Below are 21,866 nucleotides of genomic sequence, written 5' to 3' on the forward strand. Positions count from 1 at the left end.
CATGTAATTACAGTTTTTATTACAAAGTAATTAACTAAGTAATTACTCTGTATCAAGGACACCATAGGCGTGTCTTAACCGAACCAGGAAAAAAAAACTCTGCACTCAATTGGATAATCAGTAGACCTACAACCAATCAGAGCAACGTAGGAAGTCAACTACTTTGCATACAGTTGTCAACTACAGAACTTAGTTATTTTAGAAGTTAAATAACGAGTGTTGCTTCTTTTACTTGGTCCTCCATGAGTGCGACCAAAGGAGAAACCACAACGACCACAGGCTTTTCATTACGTCCCATCTTCTTAGCGACCGTCAGAGCCAGCTGATAAGTTACCAGCTGAAGATTTTGCCGAATCATGTAGGAAGGACGGCAAAAATATCTTTTTGATCGACAAATGCCTTGATTGCAGTTATCTGTTTGTCTATTAAAATGAATGCGCTCTCGATTTATTTCACAACAGACGCGACAGCGGAATCTATACATCTCAATTCTCCAGCTGCAGTCATCTTTGAGGGAAACCAGCGCTCTTTGTTAACGTGATGATTACGTCCCTGAAGATCATCTGTCCATCATCGTATAAAGCCTGTCCTGGCAATTTGATTGGCCCGAACATTTTTTGCCTGATTATAATTACTCCTCAATGGATCGAGTCCAGACCGAACTTCCCGACCAAAAAAATGTTGTGGGCGGAGTTCGGGCTGGCATCCAGGCTAGTAATATTCTACTGCAAGTGGTCAATTTGCCTGCCTCCATTCCTGTTGCTCCCGTATACCTCTCCCACCAGTACAGGTACTCCCCACTGCTGCACCATCACAGCATGGCCCTCAACATCATTACGAATTGCCTCAAAGTACAGCAGGACAAGCAGTGGTCAAGAGGAAGTCTGCAGCTCCAGCCCAACAGACAGATTCTCTCCAGTCTGTCTGGCCAAGGTTGCCAGCACAGAGCCAGTTGTTCCCTCAGCATGCATCTCCACCTGCATCAAACACTGTCCCTTTGTCTTTAGCCCCAGCCCTGCCAGTAACCCTCTTGGTGTTTGTATTTTTAACCCCACAAGCCTAAGCATCCAATCGCATTACTCCTGCTTGCCCGCTTTCTTTCCCACCACCTGCCCGGAGGACTTGGAATCGGAGAGTTGACAAAAATAAATGCAGTCAGTGCCAACAGCCCCGCAACAAAGAAAGTGGCCTCAGCCAGTATTATGGGAACATATACTTTACCCAAAATGCTGGTATTTCACTTGACCAGTGGATGGAGGAGATGCGGAGGAAGAGGGCAGATAAGAAATAAACTGTTCAATATTCATCCCACATAGGTCTGGTCTGGCATTTCAAATATAATTAACATAACAGAAAAAAAACACTGTATATTTCAGTTTTTGGTGTGAGCCTGATTTTGTCTTTTATATATATTTTTAACCAGTTGATCAGAATCTTCTACCTTTATTACTTTTTTATTTGGTTTATTTATTTATTTTATATTAGTATTTTATATTTAATTATTCAATTCTTGTTTTATATGTGCCATGCTTATTGTGTGTAAGAGAGAAAGAGGTAATTAAGATGAATATTTTGTAATAATTGTTTAATATATTTAAACAGCAGCCAACATTCACTCAGAGAAGACAATTACATTGTTGCAGTTTTTTTCAATTCTAATTTATTTCATGTTTAAATTAGATTGTGTTAATGAATTGGGTATTTTTTCTCAAACAAATATGTAAAATACATACATACAAATATGAATATAGTAATAAATTTTTATCATTAATCATTCTGCTTATCAATCGTCATTATTTAATAAATCATCATTAATCATTCAAAACACAGATTTTGCAAAAACGCAGCTTAACTATTATTATTATTAATATTATTATTATTATTATAGGCCTATATATCTAATATACATTTCATGGAACTCCATTTTCATATGGGTAATAAATAAATATAAACATGTATCCATAGAATGAGAAATACATTTTTATAAAATAAGTGTTAAGGCATAAAAGCACATGAAATTTACAAATATATGTTCATTCATTAAGAAAAGATTAGAAAAGATATTGGGTGATTTCAACCTTATAAGGTGGGATTCGAACCAATGTCGTTCACGTCAGTGATTTACCTATGAAACAAATAAAATGGCAATTTTCTATAAAATATAAATACCAATCTACCAAAAATCAAACAAATGGGTCAAAGGTGGATTTATCTTTTCCCTTTCCTTTCATTTTTTCATCTTTTCCCTTTTTCTGTTCCTCAAACAGACTATTGATCCCCAGCTTACTGACAAGGAAATGGATGTGTGACTGTTTTTGTGAAAAAATGTAATTTGAATTTGAGAAGGACAAAGTGTAGTTGTGCTCATATTTCCTCATTGATAAACAGATAACCTCTATGAACACCACAACACACACACACACACACATATTTCCTTCAGTTGTGTTGGGTGAGGATCACGGTGTATCAGCTTATATCAGGTAAGATCATTTTAATCCATATGTATTTTTTTCTATATAGAATTGTTGGTTCATTCAACGAATGAAATGACTCGAAAAAATATTCGTTACTTTTGACGAACGAGTTCGAACTGGAGAGTCATGAACGCACATCACAGAACAGGAGAAGGCGAGCATTTGTGCTTACAAAACTTAAAGTTTTTTTATTTTTTATTTTCTTATTTATTTTTGAAATGACTGATCATTTCGCTAGATAAGACCCTTATTCATCATCTGGTATCATTTTTTTAAGTGAACTACTCCTTTAACTCTTGTAAATGTGAAATGTTTTTCATGTGTGTTTGAAATAAAAAAAATAAAAAAAAGCTTTTTTTTTTTTTAAAAAAAGTCACGTCAATGCAATGGCTAATTAGTTTATTCTCTAACTGCAAAGGAATCTCTTCCTCTGAACTGGTTTGTGGATAAACAGAAATACACCGGATTGTCAAATGGTTTCCATCTTTCATAAAACTAGAAGTAAGTATTTTTCTTGTCTTTAGTTCCTATTGCCCCCAAAACTTGTATAACATGAACTGCTGTCAGATGATAAATGGAGTTATCCCAAGCTCAAAATAACACTCCAGGAAACTGTATTTTGTGACAGGTTTTACAAGAACAGCAGCTACCATCTCTGTAATGTTCTGTAAGTAAGCAGTGTTTTTTTTTTTGTTTGTTTGTTTGTTTTTTTGCTTGTTGCTTTTTTCTGTTGTAATGAATATAACACAAACGAGCCCATGTTTTATTAAAATATTTTCCAAAATCTGTTCATGCTCTTAGCTCTCTTTAAAACATTTTACCTTGTTTAAATTATTTATGCAAAACCCAGATACACTAACGCATGCACTGAAGAAAAGAAGAAAAAAAACAAAAGTACTACAACTCTGTTCCAGACACAGCATTTGATGAAATTAACTGAAAAGACATGAAATCTCTCTTTTTACAAATGAGTTTGACCTTATTTCTGTCATTCATCTACAGAAGATGTTTTTGAGAATTAAAAGAGATTTAGATGTTGATGTTTTATTGAAAAAGTTTGGTGTGTCGCTTAGTTGGGAGGTTTGACTCTTTATAGTGATTTATGTTAGTTTTTTTCTCTTTGTGACAGTTTTCAATTAAACAAATATTTTTTTGCAAAGGAAACTTTAAACAAAGATGTTAGTTTATATATATATATATATATATATGTCATCATAAAGAAAAAAACTTTGACCAATGTCATCACTGCTCAAAAAAAGGTTTCTTATTATTAACCGATTTTTATCATCAACGTTTTTATTGCCAGAGATTCTGAATTTTAATTTCTAAATAAAGAGAAAATAAAATATAGAAACACACACACTAACATCAATAATCATCTTACGAATCTCAACAATGGTGGCATGCTGTAATTCAGGCTGGGAGCCTTTAGTTTTACTGTATGGTGGGTCCCAGCATGCATTGAAGCATGAAGCATGTCACCATTGTTAAAACTCATATGCTAATTCTTGTTGTGTGTGTCAAATATATTTTTCACCACAATGTATATATAAAATCACAAATCAGAATGTCTGATATGTGTTGTAGTTCTTTTGTTTAAGAGTACAGAGTTGTAGTTCTTTTGTTTCTCTTTTCTTCAGTGCATGCTTTAGTGTATCTGGGTTTTGCATAAAGAATTTAAACAAGGTATATATATATGTTTTGTTAAACACTGGCTTGCATAAAAACATCAAGAGTCAAACTGCCCAATTAAAATACACACTGATCACCATAATCACTATTATTTCCAATAAAACATCAACATCTACACGTATATTCATTGTAATTGGTAATAAGTTTAGCTGGTAATGCTGTTTGTGGAGTTGTTTAATCCTCCTCTGCTGAGATCTTCAGATATTTAAAGTTGTCTTTTATCTTCAGTATTCTCCGGAAGTTAATTGTAGTTCTTGTGTTTCTCTTTTTTTCAGTGATTCTGCTTGTTATCATTTGTTGTCTTCAATGCTCAATCATCACTCAATGTATCTGTTAATTATCTCATTAACTCTAACACTGCTTCAGTGTTTCTTTTAACACCCAGCAGGTGGTTCCCAAATAAACACAGACCGGTTTAAAATTTAACATCGGCAGAGGTGGAAAGTCCAGGGGTCAGAAAGTAAAAGTCCTGCCATATTTTTATTCCACCCACAGCAAAAACTCCAGCGTTAAATGAACTTTACTGGGAGTTATTTGGATCCAGACTCAAGAGTGTTAAAGTTAATGAGATAATTAAGTGAATAATTGAGTGATGATTGAGATATTATTGAAGACACCAGATGTTAACTAGCAGAATCACTGAAGGAGAAAATCTATATTTTAGTCACCGTTATGGTGATCAGTGTTTGCTTTAGTTGGGTAGGTTATCTTTAAATGTTTAAATGTCATTTGACCTGAATCACCAAACTTGTTTAAAGCCTATACTCTCTGATTTAAATGTATAATGATCATAACAGCATCACAGTGATTCTATAACATTAGATCCAGATTTTTCAAAATAAACCAAATGATATCTTAAACATTGTTCTGATAAATAAAAATCTTTCTTTTAGGCACACTCAGACATCAAGATACAGTGTATGAATCACAACAATTGTGACAAACAGAATATTCAATTAGGGAAAGGAAATTAATAAGACAATTCTGATCATAATTTATTCATGCAGCAATGCATGATAGGAGCCATGAATGAATTTTGATTGGTGGCACCTAGAATGCACTGCAACATGCTATATAATTGTCACCATTGTTGAGATTCACAGGCTGATTCTTGATGTCTGTGTGTGCCCATACAGTATTTAGAATATAACAGCTTTTAAGAAATCGTTTGGATTATATTTACACTTATGAATGTGTTATACTATGTAATCAAAAGGTTTAACTCTCAAAATGAGTTTTGTGACAAATGATGATTATGTCAAAACATAACCAAACCCAGCACATCAGCTTTCCTTGTTGTTCATCTGGCTGTTATAGACCATTTCACAAGATGTAAACAACACTGGTCCAGAAGCACTTCCTGTTTCAGTTTGTAACTGTTTTCTTTATTTCACATGTAAAGAAAACATCTTAAAGATGTTTGTTTAACTTTTTGATTCAGTTTTAAATGTTCTGTTGGTTGTATTTTATCCCAGCTTTTATGCAGTGTTAAAAAACTGAAACAGGAAGTGCTTCTGGACCAGTGTTGTTTACATCTTGTGAAATGGTCTATAACTCATGTACAACAGCCAAACAACACCTATAGTTAATGCTTTATGGGCTAAGAGTCCAACTAAAGCAGACACTGATCACCATAATGGTGACTTAAAAAATGTGACATTCTCCTCTAGTGATTCTGCTTGTTATCATCAGGTGTCTTCAATAATTCTCAATCATCACTCAATTATTCACTTAATCATCTCATTACCTTTAACACTTTTGAGTCTGGATCCAAATAAACTCTCAGTAAAGTTAATTTAACACTGGAGTTTTTGCTGTGGGTGGAAAATGTGGCAGTACTTTTAATGTCTGACCCCTGGACTTTCCACCTCTGAACATGGGGGAATTTACTGTGTATGACTTGCAGATTATATGTCAATTGTGCATTGTGTGAGAAACACTGAAAACGTAAGTTGTTTCCTGCTCATTAATCTTCCTCTTCTGGTGCTCTGAACTAGACAGAAGTTGTGTGGACTGCAAACCATATTTCACTGATCTCACATGAACCAGCTGTTTGTTTGTTAAATGCAGTTGAAGTAGCTTTTTTATAGTCAATCACACAACTTTTCTAGTTCATTTCAGATCATTGGAGGAAAGTAATTTATGAGTAATACAATTTTTGTCTGTTGCTCCAGAAGAGTCAGGGCATTAAGCTTCATCCCCATTTTTATTATGTGGAAAAGATGGGTTATCTTAAAAAAAATCTCTTTTTGTGTTCTTGGATTTGAGATGACATGAGGATGAGTAAATGATGAAAGAATATTCATTTCTGAGTCAACATTGTGAAAGCCTTGCAAAGGCAATTTTTATGTGTTTGTTATGTCAACTAATTCATGTTTCAAACATTAAGCTGTTTTTATGTTGTTGATTTATTTATATTTTTTTTCTCAAGGTGTCTTAACACTTAACTTGGCCGTTACATCTGTCGCACAAGAGACGACCACAATTGGTAATGTTTATTGTGTCATTTGTTGGTATTTTGGCAGTGTACAATGGGCATGTCTATCACTTTTGATTTGTTGTTTGTTTTGTAATGTTTTCATTTTCAGAAATATACTTTTCAAATGCTATTTTATGTTTGTTCTTTTGGAAATGGACATTCGATATACATTACATTACATTTAGTCATTTAGCAGACGTTTTTATCCAAATTCTTTAAATTCAGAATAGCATGAACTGAAGTGAGATTTTTAGTGATTATAAACTGAGAGCCCTTTATGCTGTTTCTTGGATATATAATCCATTAAAAAATTATAATGAACATTATATTTTAAATAAACTCCAAATTATGAGATGGCAAATAAGAATAACAAAAGTAAAAGAGCACATAGTTGTAGTGTTGGGGTCCCATATCAGGAATTTGCTTAGGGCCCCCAAACTACTAAGTCTCCCCTGACAACACGATTGCTCTGACAACCACAAAGTATTATACCAAGATGTCACACTCATATTAATATGAATGGGAGTATGTGCAAAGTGGAAAAAGGTGGAATAAGAAGTACTGCCTTTTAAATAACGCCAATTGGTAAAGTCATCACTGCAGCTGCGGTTAGATGCTGGTTTTGAGACATACTTAGGAATGTACATTAGCACAACCAGCCTGAAAAATAATCGTTTTAACATTGTTTGAACATAAACACATTTAGCTTAACATAACAACATTTGTGGGGCAGCTACTGTAATGTCAGTATTGGCTGCTGATTTTAAACATTGTTATTTAAATGTGAATATGGAAAACACAAAGTAAATTCCCCAGTGTTAAAGATCGTGGCCAAAACTGGTACTGCAATCACCTTCAAATTACTGTAAAGCGGTGTATCACCTCCCCCTCCTCGGTGTTCATATGGGAACCACCAGCAGGGTGTTAAATGTGAAATACTGAAACAGTGTTAGAGATTTAGAGAATTAAGTTATAAAAGGGATAGTTCACTTTGAAATTAATGTTTGGTATGTTTTAGCTTACCTTGAGGGCACCCAAGATGTAGGAGTCTTTGTTTCCACAGAAGTTTCAATTTTGATATTTTTTAGTTCAAACCGTTCATGTTTATAAGTCATATACAGTTGGTGGACAACCAGAATGACACTTACCGCTGCGACAACTGCCGTGGCAAAAATTAACTAGTTGTATTTCAAAGTCGTTCGCGAAATGACCACCAGGTGGAGCAAAGGGACATTTAGGGAAAGCAAAACATAATTATGTAAAAGTAGCCTAAATTTTAAATAGAATATAGCGAACTTTTATGGCAGAACATTTTATGAATCAAAAGTTAAAATAGGCCTATCTCGCAGTCAGTGAAATTAAATTGGGTGCAATCAATGATGCTAAACTATTGAGGAATGAGAATATTGAAGAGCGCTTCTCTCACGAGCGCACACTGACTGCTGAACAACCAAACTTCTGGGCATTTCTCTGTGAGAAAAGTTGTGGCAAGTGGTAGAACTTTGGTTTCAATTATTTTGATGACACTGTTTCAAATCCCGAACAAACATGGTATTTATAAAATTACCATGCATTTCCATTTTACACTAAGGAACAAATCTCATCCAACAGATTAACTTGAGTTTACATCTTCAAAAGCAGTTCTGTTAAAAAAAAAAAAGAAAATTAAATTTAATGGAATTTTATGCATAAAGATTTTTTTTAAAAAACAATCTAATGCTATAATTAGCTATATATATATATATATATATATATATATATATATATATATATATATATTATTGCAGAGTAGCACCTCTAGCAATGTTTGTGAATTTACAGTTCTGTAGGCGGACAATTATGGACAGTGATTCCCGTAAGAAAATCAGGCACGTCAGAAGTATATCTTCATCAAACTTCTCTTTAATAATACTTGTCAGGTAGTAAGTGACATCCATTTACACTCTCAGGATGGTAAGGAGAGTTATATGATGCAATCATGTTGTGTTGTGGTCTGTAGAATTTGCACGTTTAAACAACAAACAATAAAATCTGAATCAGCGGTTCTGCTCCTGTATTGAGAGATAACATGCAGCGTGTTTCAGTTACGATCCTGTTTCCAGTGGCCTTAATACATTTATTCACGGCTTTTGAAAAATGTCACAAAGAGTTTTGAACAAAATATTGAATTTTACAATTAAAGCAGAACTAAGTAACTTTTTTTACTTTAACTGAACAGCTTTGGAGTCATTGTAATGTTAATATTACTGATTTCGTGTTGAATGGTGATCATCTCGCACCCCCCTGGTGCCTGTGAGCCGCAAAACCACCCTTGCAACTTTAGGCCGGCGGCTCGCCGGCCTCAGTGTTAGGAAGTATCGTGAGATTTCAGGTCTCGCGAGGTAACGAATTGCTTTACGGCACTATACGCGCACACGCATGCGTACACGTCCCCATCCATCCAGGAGCCGGCTAGCTATAAGAAAAAGGTAACGCTAGATATTGAATTCTTCACGTTTTCGTGATGGCTGATGTAAAAGAAGAAGAAGAAAGCTCGGAAGTGTTTATCAGAGGAACAAAGAAAGAGAAAACGGACCGGCTTTTTCAGAATAGAGAGAACTGAAAGAAAGTGAAGCCTGCAAAACCGATGCTGACCTGGCCTTCTTGCTGTTGCACTTGTAAGTATCTTTATAATAAACTGTGTTTAATGTTTGTATTTCTTGTAATTGTGACCTCGGGAGTCGGGATGTTTGCTATTGTCTGTTTTTTTTTTTATTATTATGCTCGCTGTCTGTTACCGGCTTACTAGTACGTTAGATGTTAGCATTTTCATTAGCAAACAAACTTGTTTTCTGTAAGTAAGTGTTTTGTCCGTTCCTCTAGCAGGGTTTATTTGTGTTTCTCAGATCGCCTATAAATCGATATGAAATTCTACAATATATGCATTAGTTTAGCTTGTCGTCAGCCTCAGAATTAGTAACGTTATACTGTGCTGCTGACTTGATATATAATGCATAAACCGACACGAGAGCAGCTAGCTAATAATGCAACTTTTTTATATTTATTTACCCACATTTACACAAACAGAACTATAAGTAAACGAGAAATTGCATTGCAACTTCACACATGCAACTCCATCTGTGCTAGTTTGACCTTGTGTATAAATGATATGTTGATAAAAAAAATTGATACATTTTCTTTTTCCTTTTTAGCTACAAGCGTTGGCAAGTGTTATCAACTCCGAGGCACCCCAGACCACCAGTACCACCGGTCTCAAGCTTCAATAATAAAATAAACAATCTTGTAATAAACAAATTAAACGTGTTTGACTTTCTTTGGTCAATCGTTACGATAGACAACTCGGATCACCAGAAAAATGATATAAGAATGTAACGTAACATGTATTTTGATAATGCATAATCAAAGTAGCTATAGCTGTAGGCTAAACTAAAAATAAATAAATAGCGGAAATATTTCTTATAGTATTATTGATTTTTAACCATAATGTTACTGATTAGGTTTGGTAACACAATAAAAATATACACTATCTCAACATTTGAATAATATTGTTCTGAGAATCATACCTCAGTGGACATGGCTCGGGCGTCAGTTTTGTTTGAAATGTGCTGGGGACAGAGACGCATTCGGAAGGGCATTTTCAAAAGTGCTGGTGTCACGGAGCCATCGGCGTCAGCACCAGACACCATCACTCCGCCCACTCGTTCTGGTTCCCCGGACTACTAATCACCTTCACCTGCCGTCACCACCTGTCTTCACTTCCCATTCCCAATCACCAGCAACATAAAAGACTCACTCACTCAGTCCCTCATTGTCTGGTCTCGTCTATACTCGACTACAGACTCCGTACCCGCTGTATAGCATTACCGCTACTTACCCGCTTTGGAAGCCACACTCTCCGGTCCGTCTTCAACCAGTTCCCGTTCCCGGTGCCGCCCGGATCCCCTCGACTCCAGTCAGCCCCTCCGATCCATCCAGCCTCCACTCCCGGTCATCCCACCCTGCCTAGAGATAAGAGACTGCCTTTCTGTCTACATTCGCTCATTGACATAATCTGCATCCTTACTACTCACCCTGCTGTGTTCATAGACTGTTCATTCCAATAAACCCCATTGATACTTACCTGTCTGTGTTCTTCTGGTTCGAGACAGAAGACCAGACCTACAATATGCTTCAACCACCACCCAGCACTACTTCCGCGGCGAATCCGCCACCACCACCCGCCGTACCCCGGACCAGTTCATCGACGCTCGCTACAGCCACCGCGTCCACTTCTTCCGCATCTGCCTCTGTATGTCCCATGGCCCAACCAGCGCCCTTCGCAGGCGAGGAGGGGGGATGCAGCGGCTTCCTATTGCAGTGCGAGCTGTATATGGAGATGAATCCTGCCTCGTTCCCCACTGAGCGCTCCAAGGTGGCTTTTTTCATCTCTCTGCTCCGTGATCGAGCCCTGAGCTGGGCTCACGCCCTATGGAAGGATCGTGGCCCCGTCACTCAAACTTTTGCTGCCTTTACCAATCATTTCATCGAGGTCTTCTCCCAGTCTGCGCACGCCATCTCCGTGCAAGATCAATTATACCGTCTAAGGCAAGGGAGATCATCAGTTTCCTCATATGCACTCCAATTCAGAACACTCGCAGCCACCTTGGGATGGAACGAATCCGCACTCATCACCGCCTATCGGCACGGCCTCAACCCCGAGATACGTATGCAATTGGCCATTTACGATGACAACGTTGGCATCGAAAGCATCATACAGCGTTCCATCCGTATTGACCAACGCCGCACTGCATGCCAGCTAGATAGCCCTGCATACCCACCTCCTCGCCCTACAACATCTCACAGCCCTCCAGCACCCGAACCTATGGAGATTGGTTCCGCCCGTCTCCCGCTCTCTGAGAGAAATCGTCGGATCACCAATGGCCTCTGCCTGTACTGCGGCACTGCGGGACACCTGTTGGCCACATGTCCGGTTCGTCCACCACGACCCACCGTGAGTACTATGCAGTTACCCCTACCCATTGCTACAGTTAAATATACTTCTGCCACTATCACTTATCGTGACCGTTCTCTTCCAGTTCAAGCGCTGATTGATTCTGGGTCTGCTGGTAACTTCATCGCCCTGTCCACACTCCGTCGACTCAATATCCATCAAAGAGCCATTCCGCACCCCCTCCAAGTCCAGTCCATCCTAGGAAAACCCCTTGGTCGCGGGCGAATCGGACATCGTAGCCCAGACTTGAGGATGGAGATTGGCTGGTTACATCGGGAAGTCATCTCGTTTTTGGTGCTGGAGGGCTCCACGGCCGAGATCATCCTGGGACGCCCCTGGCTGGAAGCTCACTCACCCATCGTCCAATGGTCCACGGGGGAGATACTGCGGTGGGGCCAGGAATGTTTCCAGAACTGTTTCCCCATCCTTCCGAAGCCTTCTTCTCCGTCCCCCACACCAGTTATGACCGTACCTGTGTCTACCACCTCTATCGAAAGCCCCCCCGTCGAAGTCCAACCGCGACTCCCCCCACCTTACCAGGCGTTCCAGGATGTATTCGACAAACAGCTAGCGACCGTCTTACCACCTCATCGGCCATGGGACTGTGCGATCGACCTGCTGCCTGGGGCGGTGTTACCGCGAGGTAAGATCTACCCTCTGTCCATCCCCGAGCAGAAGGCCATGGAGGAGTACATCCAAGAGGCTTTAGATCAAGGATATATCCGACCGTCCACCTCCCCTGCCGCGTCCAGCTTCTTCTTTGTGGGAAAAAAGGACGGAGGCTTGCGCCCCTGCATCGATTATCGCACTCTCAACCAATCCACCGTCAAGTTCCGATATCCCCTTCCTCTGGTCCCGGCCGCTCTGGAACAACTTCGTGGCGCCAAGGTTTTTACCAAACTCGACCTCCGCAGCGCCTACAACCTAATACGGATTCGTGATGGGGACGAATGGAAGACGGCGTTCATCACCCCTGCAGGGCACTATGAGTACTGCGTGATGCCCTTCGGCCTAGCCAACTCACCAGCCGTCTTCCAGGGGTTCATGAATGAAGTGTTCCGGGATCTTCTCAACCGGTTTGTCATAATCTACATTGACGACATACTCATCTATTCACCCGACCTGTCGACCCACATCCATCATGTCCAAACCGTCCTTCACCGTCTTCGTACCCACCAGCTTTTCCTGAAACTCGAAAAGTGCGAGTTCCATCAACACACCATTCAGTTCCTGGGCTACTACATCACCCCGCAAGGTATCTCCATGGACCAGAGGAAGGTGTCCGCAGTTACCAACTGGCCACTACCCTCCACTGTGAAAGAACTCCAACGCTTCCTCGGATTCGCCAACTTCTACCGCCGCTTCATTCAGAACTTCAGCCACATTAGCTCACCGCTCACCTCTCTCCTCAAGAACGGGGCCAAGTCTCTGTCCTGGACCTCCCTCGCCACACAAGCCTTCACGGACTTGAAGAGAGCCTTCAGTTCCGCTCCTACCCTATCACTTCCTGATCCGGCGTTGCCCTTCCTCGTGGAAGTGGATGCATCCCTCACCGGGGTAGGAGCGGTTCTCTCCCAGCGGCAGGGGAATCCACCACGACTCCATCCATGCGCCTTCTACTCCAAGAAACTGTCCCCGGCGGAGCAGAACTACGACATCGGCAACCGGGAGCTATTAGCGATCAAGCTCGCCTTGGAAGAATGGAGGCACTGGCTGGAGGGAGCTCAGCATCCGTTCACCGTCATTACTGATCACCGCAACCTGGAATATCTCCGTGAGGCACGCAGACTCAGTCCTCGTCAAGCCCGCTGGTCCTTATTCTTCACTCGATTTAACTTCTCCGTCACCTACCGTCCCGGTCACAAGAATACTAAGGCTGATGCACTCTCCCGTATGTTTCAGCCGGATTCTACGCCTGCACGCCCCGAGACCATCCTCCCTCCAGCCATAGTCGTGAGCCCCATTCATTGGAGTCTGGACGACCACATCGCCGAGGCCACCCAGCGCGAACCTGCTCCGCCGGGAGGTCCGGAGGGACGGGTTTACGTGCCCTCTCGCCTACGCTTGTCCCTCCTGGACTCAGTCCACACATCCCCGGGCTCTGGACACCCAGGCAGCCATCAGACTCTCTCGCTCGTTCAACAGCGTTACTGGTGGCCCGGTATGACCCAGGATGTTTCCCGATACGTCAACGGCTGCTCAGTCTGTGCCATGGCCAAGGTACCCCGTCACCTCCCAGAGGGCAAACTGGTCCCACTTCCTATACCCACCCGGCCATGGTCCCATCTCGGGGTGGACTTTGTCACCGACCTGCCTGAATCAGACCGTCACACCTGCATCCTCGTAGTGGTCGATCGCTTTTCCAAAGCCTGCAAACTGATCCCCCTACCTGGACTGCCCACCGCTTTCGAAACCGCTGAAGCACTGTTCCAGCAAATCTTCAGGCACTTCGGCATCCCTGAAGACATCGTCTCAGACCGCGGACCCCAGTTCATCTCCCGAGTCTGGAAGGCCTTCTTCAACCTCTTGGGCGTTACCATCAGCTTGACTTCGGGGTACCACCCCCAGTCCAACGGCCAGACTGAGCGGAAGATCCAGGAAATCGGGAGATACCTGCGGTCATACTGCCACGATCAACAAGACTGCTGGAGCCGGTATCTTCCATGGGCCGAGTATGCACAGAACTCCCTCCGTCAGACTACCACCGGACTTACCCCCTTCCAGTGCATACTCGGTTACCAACCACCCCTATTCCCCTGGTCTGGCGAACCCTCCGACGTTCCAGCAGTCCACCACTGGTTCCAGACGAGCGAGAGGGTCTGGGACTCAGCTCATATTCATCTTCAGCGGGCCGTCCGGAGACACAAGAACCAGGCCGATGCTCGAAGAGCCACCACTCCACTATACCAACCTGGGCAATTGGTCTGGCTCTCGACCCGGGACATCCGTCTCCGACAGCCTTGCCGTAAGCTGAGTCCCAGATACATAGGTCCGTTCGCCATACAGAGGCAGATTAACCCCGTCACCTATCGGTTATCCCTACCGGCTCACTACCGCATTGCACCCACCTTCCATGTATCCCTTCTCAAACCCCATACTAATCCTCTCACTCCTTCCTCCCCAGGGTCTGGTGCGGCGGACGTGCCCCCCCCTCCGGTAGATCCTGAAGACAACAACATATACCGAGTCCATAACATCCTGGACTCCCGACGACGGGGCGGCCGCCTGGAGTACCTCGTCGACTGGGAGGGGTTCGGTCCGGAGGAAAGATCTTGGGTGCCCCGGGAGGATATACTGGATCCCACTCTACTCCAGGATTTCCATAATACTCACCCGGAGCGTCCAGCACCCAGAGGCCGTGGTCGTCCCCGTCGTCGGTCCTTTCCGCCAGCTGGAGCTGGCCGTGGGGGGGGGGGTACTGTCACGGAGCCATCGGCGTCAGCACCAGACACCATCACTCCGCCCACTCGTTCTGGTTCCCCGGACTACTAATCACCTTCACCTGCCGTCACCACCTGTCTTCACTTCCCATTCCCAATCACCAGCAACATAAAAGACTCACTCACTCAGTCCCTCATTGTCTGGTCTCGTCTATACTCGACTACAGACTCCGTACCCGCTGTATAGCATTACCGCTACTTACCCGCTTTGGAAGCCACACTCTCCGGTCCGTCTTCAACCAGTTCCCGTTCCCGGTGCCGCCCGGATCCCCTCGACTCCAGTCAGCCCCTCCGATCCATCCAGCCTCCACTCCCGGTCATCCCACCCTGCCTAGAGATAAGAGACTGCCTTTCTGTCTACATTCGCTCATTGACATAATCTGCATCCTTACTACTCACCCTGCTGTGTTCATAGACTGTTCATTCCAATAAACCCCATTGATACTTACCTGTCTGTGTTCTTCTGGTTCGAGACAGCTGGGTAAAGCATTCATTCTTTTTTTCTCTTTCGAGTAGGTAATGTTTTGAAAGACGATGTCCTGTAGCTTCCTGATGCACATAAATAAAAATGAGCACAATGTCCGAGTATAGTGGGTATATAGAAAATATTCGCCCTTGATATGTACAGTGGTGGTCCGTCCAGAGGTAGAATTCCGCACTCGAATAGTTTTTATTTCCCCCTCATCAAAACCAATAATGTTTATCAGTGGTTGAATTGATATAATGTTTATCAGTGGTTTTATATGTTTTGATGAGGGGGAAAAATATACGAGAGAGGAATTAGAAACTATGAGAAAAAGGGACACATTTGTGTGCATTTTGATTTGTGATTTCACCGGAAAGAATCTCCGCAACGGATTGAAGCGCGTTTCTGAGAGAAGCCAACACATTTCAGTGCTAGATCGCCTGTTATTTAACAAACAAATGAAACGAATGCTGTTAACTGGAGATGTTTTATTTGCATTGGTACATCTGTGCCGCGAGATGTTTCAAAAATGGTGGGGACAAAATCCGTTTGTTCGCCGGCTTCTCTGAAAACAAATGCACATGGCCTGCCTGAACGAGATGGGAGGGGGAGTTGACAACGAGTTTACGACAGTTTTCTCATATATATATACTCCGAAACTGTAGGGGGAGCTCGAAAGAGAAACCTGCGAGAAAACAGCAAAGAAGTTCCCTATCGAGGGAACTCAACACTGCGTCGATAAAATCGACTCTTTGGGGACGCTCCCTAAGCGTGCGCCTCTGAAGTATGAATGAAACTAATCCAATCCTGATTGGTGTTGCGTCGTGACGTAACATGTGACGGCATACCCGGAAGTATAAAAGTGACGCTGTCACAACACACACTAGCTTTCGCTCTTCAGCAAGCGCTTTATGTTGAAACTGTCTGTCTTATTTGGTGTTGTTTGTCTTATTATTGAAAGAAAGTATGGCCAGTGAACAATTCAAGAGGTGTGTGCATCCCTGCCCTCGTTTCATCACGGGTGGGGACGCACACGCTCTATGTGTGTATTGTTTGGGAGTGCAGCACGCACGGGCAGCTCTCGAGGGGGCTGCTTGTGAAATGTGTGAGGCTTTGCCTATTAGAGTGCTGCGCTCCCGGCTGGCGTGCTTTGACGAGCACGGTCAGGCTCGCGTTCCCCAGGGTTCCGGTCCCGCATATGTCGAGGCGATGCGGCGACTGAGATCCTGGGGTTCGCAGCGGGATCTGGCGGAGGAGAGTGAGAATGCTGAGGCATTTTCTCGCTCGCCATCGGCTGGTCCCGCAGCCTCTGAGAGTGGTGTGGGAGCCCGCGCTGCGGTTTCTCCTACCCGCGATCAGGTCCCGGTGCTTGAGCTGTCTACTTCTGAGGAAGGGGATGTGCTCAGCATCGATGCGGACGACCGTGATCTCAGCACGCCATCACGCGGCCTGGGTTATGAGGAGCTGGTGGAGGTTGTGACACGCGCTGTGGCCAGACTAAACATCAGCTGGCCACAACATGAGCAGGAAACGCAAGTCACCAGTAAAATGGACGAGCGTTACCTGCAGCGCAGGTCACAGCCTCACCGCCGGGGTCTGCCGTTTTTCCCTGATCTCCATAAAGAGATCTCGAGAACGTGGGAAAGACCGCATTCGTCCCGTATTTCGAGTCCCAATGTAATAGATTACAGCAATGTTATGGGGGCTCGAGATATGGGATATGGGAAGATGCCGAAGGTGGAGGAGGCTTTAGCGAGCTATCTCTCTCCCGAATCGGCGTCTTCCCTAAAGACCCCGGTGTTGCCTAGTAAGCCCTGCAGAGAGACATCTGCATTGGTGGGCAGGGCTTACATGGCGGCGGGTCGGGCTGGTTCGTGTCTGCACTCAATGGCGATTTTGCAGGCATACCAGGCCGACCTCCTGAAAGATTTGGATGAGGGGGAGGGGCCTACTCCTGAAGATGTCGCGGAGTTGAGGAAGGCCGCAGATTTGTCTCTCCGGGCCACTAGGGAAGCGGCCAGCGCTATTGGCCGCTCTATGGCGGCCATGGTGGCCACGGAGAGGCATCTGTGGCTGAACTTATCCGGTATTAAAGAAAAGGATAGGTCCTTCCTGCTGGATGCGCCGCTTTCGGCTTCTGGCCTGTTCGGCGACGCCGTTAATTCGGTTGTCGACAGGTTTCAGGAGTCGAGAAAACAATCTGCGGCGTTCCAGCAGTACCTACCCCGGAAAGCGAAGGCCAAATCTAGTAGGGGGGGGGAAAGCAATCAGCCCCAGCCATCAGCCAGCTCCTCCCACAGGGCAGAGCAGAAGGAGAGCGTTTCCTCTAGAGCCCCCCCTCCGGGGTCTTGGCAACAGAGGAAACGCTCCCAAAAACCGAAGTCCTCCAGCCAGAGGGGCGACCTGAGGGACGTCATTCAGGCTAAGAGGACTTCGGAAAAGAGGTCCTAGCCAAGGCAGGACTTCAGAGGGCTGCCCCCTCCGCAGTGAGACAACCGAGGTTGTTCTCACAACGGGGCCCTCTAGGAAAAGATGCAGGTCCGCCGTTAACAGCGCTTCGGGCCGCATCAATTTCCAGCGAAAAGACACCAGAGGCCAGCCTCGAGAGGCTGGTACCCTTAGCAGATTTTGTAGAGGGATGGTATCATCTTCCCAACATATCTCCATGGGTCCTGCAGATAATACGAGTTGGGTACAGACTGCAGTTCGCGCACCGCCCCCCCAAGTTCTCTGGGGTGGTGCTCACTGCGGTGGTCCCAGAGCAGGCTCAGGTGTTGGAACAAGAAGTACAGACTCTGCTGTCGAAAGGAGCCATAGAACGTGTTCTTCCGGTAGACAGGGAGTCCGGGTTTTACAGCCGGTACTTTATAGTTCCAAAGAAGGATGGGGGGTTAAGGCCAATTTTGGATCTCAGGGTGTTGAACCGGTCTCTGAGAAGGTTCAAATTCAGAATGTTGACCATTCCAACAATCGTGAGTCAAATCAGATCCGAGGACTGGTTTGTCACGATAGATCTGAAAGACGCCTATTTTCACATCTCCATCCTTCCTTGTCACAGGAGGTACCTGAGGTTCGCTTTCGGGGGCGAAGCATACCAATATCGGGTTCTTCCGTTCGGCCTAGCACTCTCTCCCCGCACATTTACCAAGTGTATGGACGTGGCCCTTGCTCCACTGAGACTTCAGGGGATTCGCGTATCGAATTATCTCGACGACTGGCTTATTTTGGCCCAGTCTCGGGAGATGGAAGTTCGGCATCGAGATGTCGTTCTTGGCCATATTCAAAAATTGGGGTTAAGACTCAATTTGAAGAAGAGTGTGCTAGAACCGTCCCAGGGCACGACCTTTTTGGGAGTCGTGTGGAACTCGATTACAATGCAGGCACGTATGTCTCCCGCACGTATCGAGTCAATTCTGGCAATGGTGTCCAGGGTGAGGCTAGGTCAGGCCGTCACTGTGAAACACTTTCAAAGGATGCTGGGCCTCATGGCAGCGGCATCCAACATTATTCCTCTGGGCCTCCTTCACATGAGGCCCCTCCAGTGGTGGTTGAAGACCAAGGGGTTCTCACCCAAAGGAAATCCGTTCCGTATGATCAGAGTAACGCGCAAGTGCCTTCAGTCTCTGCAAATATGGAAGAAGCCTTGGTTCCTATCCCAAGGGCCAGTGTTGGGGGTGTCATGTCGCCGGGAAACCGTTTCGACAGACGCCTCCCTTACGGGCTGGGGCGCGGTCATGGACGGCCGCTTTACCAGGGGTCTGTGGCAGGACCATCATCGCACTTGGCATATAAATTGCCTGGAGATGATGGCGGTATTCAAGGCTTTGAGGAGCTTCCTCCCAGACATCGAGGGTCGCCACGTCCTTATACGGACAGACAATACGTCAGTGGTGGCCTATCTGAACCGACAGGGGGGACTCAGATCGCGCCCTCTGTGCAAACTGGCGCATCAGATTATCCTTTGGTCCCAGGGAAAGATATTGTCAATAAGGGCAATGTATATCCCAGGGGTTCAGAATCGGGGAGCAGACATCCTGTCGAGGCAGGGGCTGAGGCCCGGGGAATGGAGACTTCATCCGGATGTGGTGAAGTCGATATGGGAGAGGTTCGGACCGATGGAAGTGGATCTGTTTGCGTCTCGAGAGACGTCCCACTGTCCACTTTGGTTCTCCCTCTCACATCCAGCCCCACTGGGGTTGGATGCCATGGTACAGGCTTGGCCGAGGCTTCGCCTGTATGCTTTCCCCCCGATCGCTCTGCTCCCAGGGGTCCTGGAGAGGGTCCGTCAAGAGGGCATCAGTCTACTTCTGGTTGCCCCGAGATGGCCGACACGAGTATGGTTCTCGGATATAATATCACTCCTCATAGCTCCGCCATGGCCGATTCCTCTGAGGAGGGATCTATTGTCTCAGGCGGAGGGCACAATCTTCCACCCTCGCCCAGAGTTGTGGAAGCTGTGGGTCTGGCCTCTGAGGGGGTTCAGTACCTAAATGCTGGCTTATCAGCTGAGGTGGTTGAAACCATACTTAGCTCTAGGGCCCCATCTACCAGGAGATTATATGGCCTCAAGTGGAAGGTGTTTCACACTTGGTGTGGAGAACGAAGGTTGGATCCAGTAAACTGCCCAGTGGCTTCAGTTCTGGAATTCCTTCAGGATCGTTTCTCTGCGGGTCTCTCCCCGTCCACTCTTAAGGTGTACGTGGCTGCCGTTTCGGCTTTCCACGCGCCAGTAGATGGTGGACCTCTGGGGAGGCACCAGTTGGTCATTAGGTTTCTCCGTGGTGCTTGGAGGATGAGGCCGGCGATCAGGTCCAGGGTGCCTGCCTGGGATCTGGCAATAGTTCTGGAAGGGTTGTCCCTCGCTCCCTTCGAACCTTTAGAGTCGGCTTCGCCTAAGGACTTAACGTTGAAAATGGTCTTTCTCTTAGCGATTACCTCTCTTAAGAGGGTGGGAGATCTCCAGGCCCTGGCGGTAACGCCAGCTTGCTTGGAGTTTGCCCCTGGCGAAGTAAAGGCCTTTTTGCACCCGAGTCCGGGCTACGTGCCTAAAGTTCCTTCGAGTACGGCTCGCTCTGTAGTCCTTCAGGCATTCCATCCTCCACCTCATGTGTCGGCGGGAGAAGAGAGGCTTCACTTGCTCTGCCCCGTCAGAGCTTTGAGTGTATACTTGGAAAAGTCTGCTTCTTGGAGAAGATCTGACCAGTTGTTAGTATGCTTTGGGTCACCTAAGAGGGGGCTCCCGGCGACCAAACAAACTATAAGTAACTGGATTGTCCAGGCTATTACTGAGGCTTACAAGGTGCGTGGGGTTCCTTCACCTTTGGCCTTAAGGGCTCACTCGACTAGAGGCATGGCTTCCTCTAGGGCCCTTCTGTCGGGAGTACCTCTGCAGGAGATTTGTGAGGCAGCCGGCTGGGCTACCCCGCATACTTTCATCAGGTTTTACAGTCTCAGCCTTCCCAGTACGCCCGGTGCACACGTACTCGGCCCTTGCTGAGTGCCTAATCAGTTTCACTCTGGGGCGGGTCTGTTCGGTGCGTGGCCTAGTGGGTACTCGTTCCCCAAAGAGTCGATTTTATCGACGCAGTGTTGAGTTCCCTCGATAGGGAACGTCTCGGGTTATGACTATAACCCTTGTTCCCTGAGAAGGGAACGAGACACTGCGTCGTGTTGCCACGCCCCCTTTTCAGACCCTTGAGCGTCTTGCTTCATCGCGAGGCTAGTGTGTGTTGTGACAGCGTCACTTTTATACTTCCGGGTATGCCGTCACATGTTACGTCACGACGCAACACCAATCAGGATTGGATTAGTTTCATTCATACTTCAGAGGCGCACGCTTAGGGAGCGTCCCCAAAGAGTCGATTTTATCGACGCAGTGTCTCGTTCCCTTCTCAGGGAACAAGGGTTATAGTCATAACCCGAGACGTTTCCAGTCTTACTGAGCGCTGCTTTAAGTATTTTTACACACCACACCAAGTGCGTATTCTAAAATCGGATTTTATTCTGGCATTAATTAGAGTTCGACAAACACAGTGTCTCGTTTGCTTGCATTTATTTTTCTCATGATAGGTAAAATAATCATCTTTTAAAACTGTAAAAGTTCTTTTTTCATGTAAAGTAGGCCTACACTCATAGGCTAATGACAAAACGTTTTCGCGCTCAATTTCTTAGTGAGTGAAGACATGGCCGGGTGGTAGAACTTATGGTTCGAACATTAAAAATGACATGGGTTCGAAGCCCGATCAAAGTTACATTTTATATTTAGGCTATTAATGCAGAGAGATTTGTAAAACTCTGTTACACCATTTAGTTTTTTGTTTATATT

The 21,866-nt window shown here is 44.8% G+C and overlaps 1 protein-coding gene across 1 annotated transcript in view; it reads left to right on the plus strand.

The window, feature by feature from the left end:
* The first annotated feature begins 2,417 nt into the window (after positions 1-2,417).
* LOC148981326 (uncharacterized) overlaps positions 2,418-21,866 on the plus strand; it is a 32,885-nt gene continuing 13,436 nt past the window's right edge. Inside the window, exons 1-4 of the mRNA XM_089130741.1 lie at positions 2,418-2,480; positions 2,893-2,975; positions 3,103-3,141; positions 6,598-6,654. Of these exons, the coding sequence (XP_088986867.1) occupies positions 2,948-2,975; positions 3,103-3,141; positions 6,598-6,654 (124 nt within the window). The 5' untranslated portion in view covers positions 2,418-2,480; positions 2,893-2,947. The remainder of the gene's footprint in view (positions 2,481-2,892; positions 2,976-3,102; positions 3,142-6,597; positions 6,655-21,866) is intronic.

Source organism: Pimephales promelas, chromosome 5 (assembly GCF_988280905.1).
Source record: "Pimephales promelas chromosome 5, fPimPro1.hap1.1, whole genome shotgun sequence".
NCBI lineage: Eukaryota > Metazoa > Chordata > Actinopteri > Cypriniformes > Leuciscidae > Pimephales > Pimephales promelas.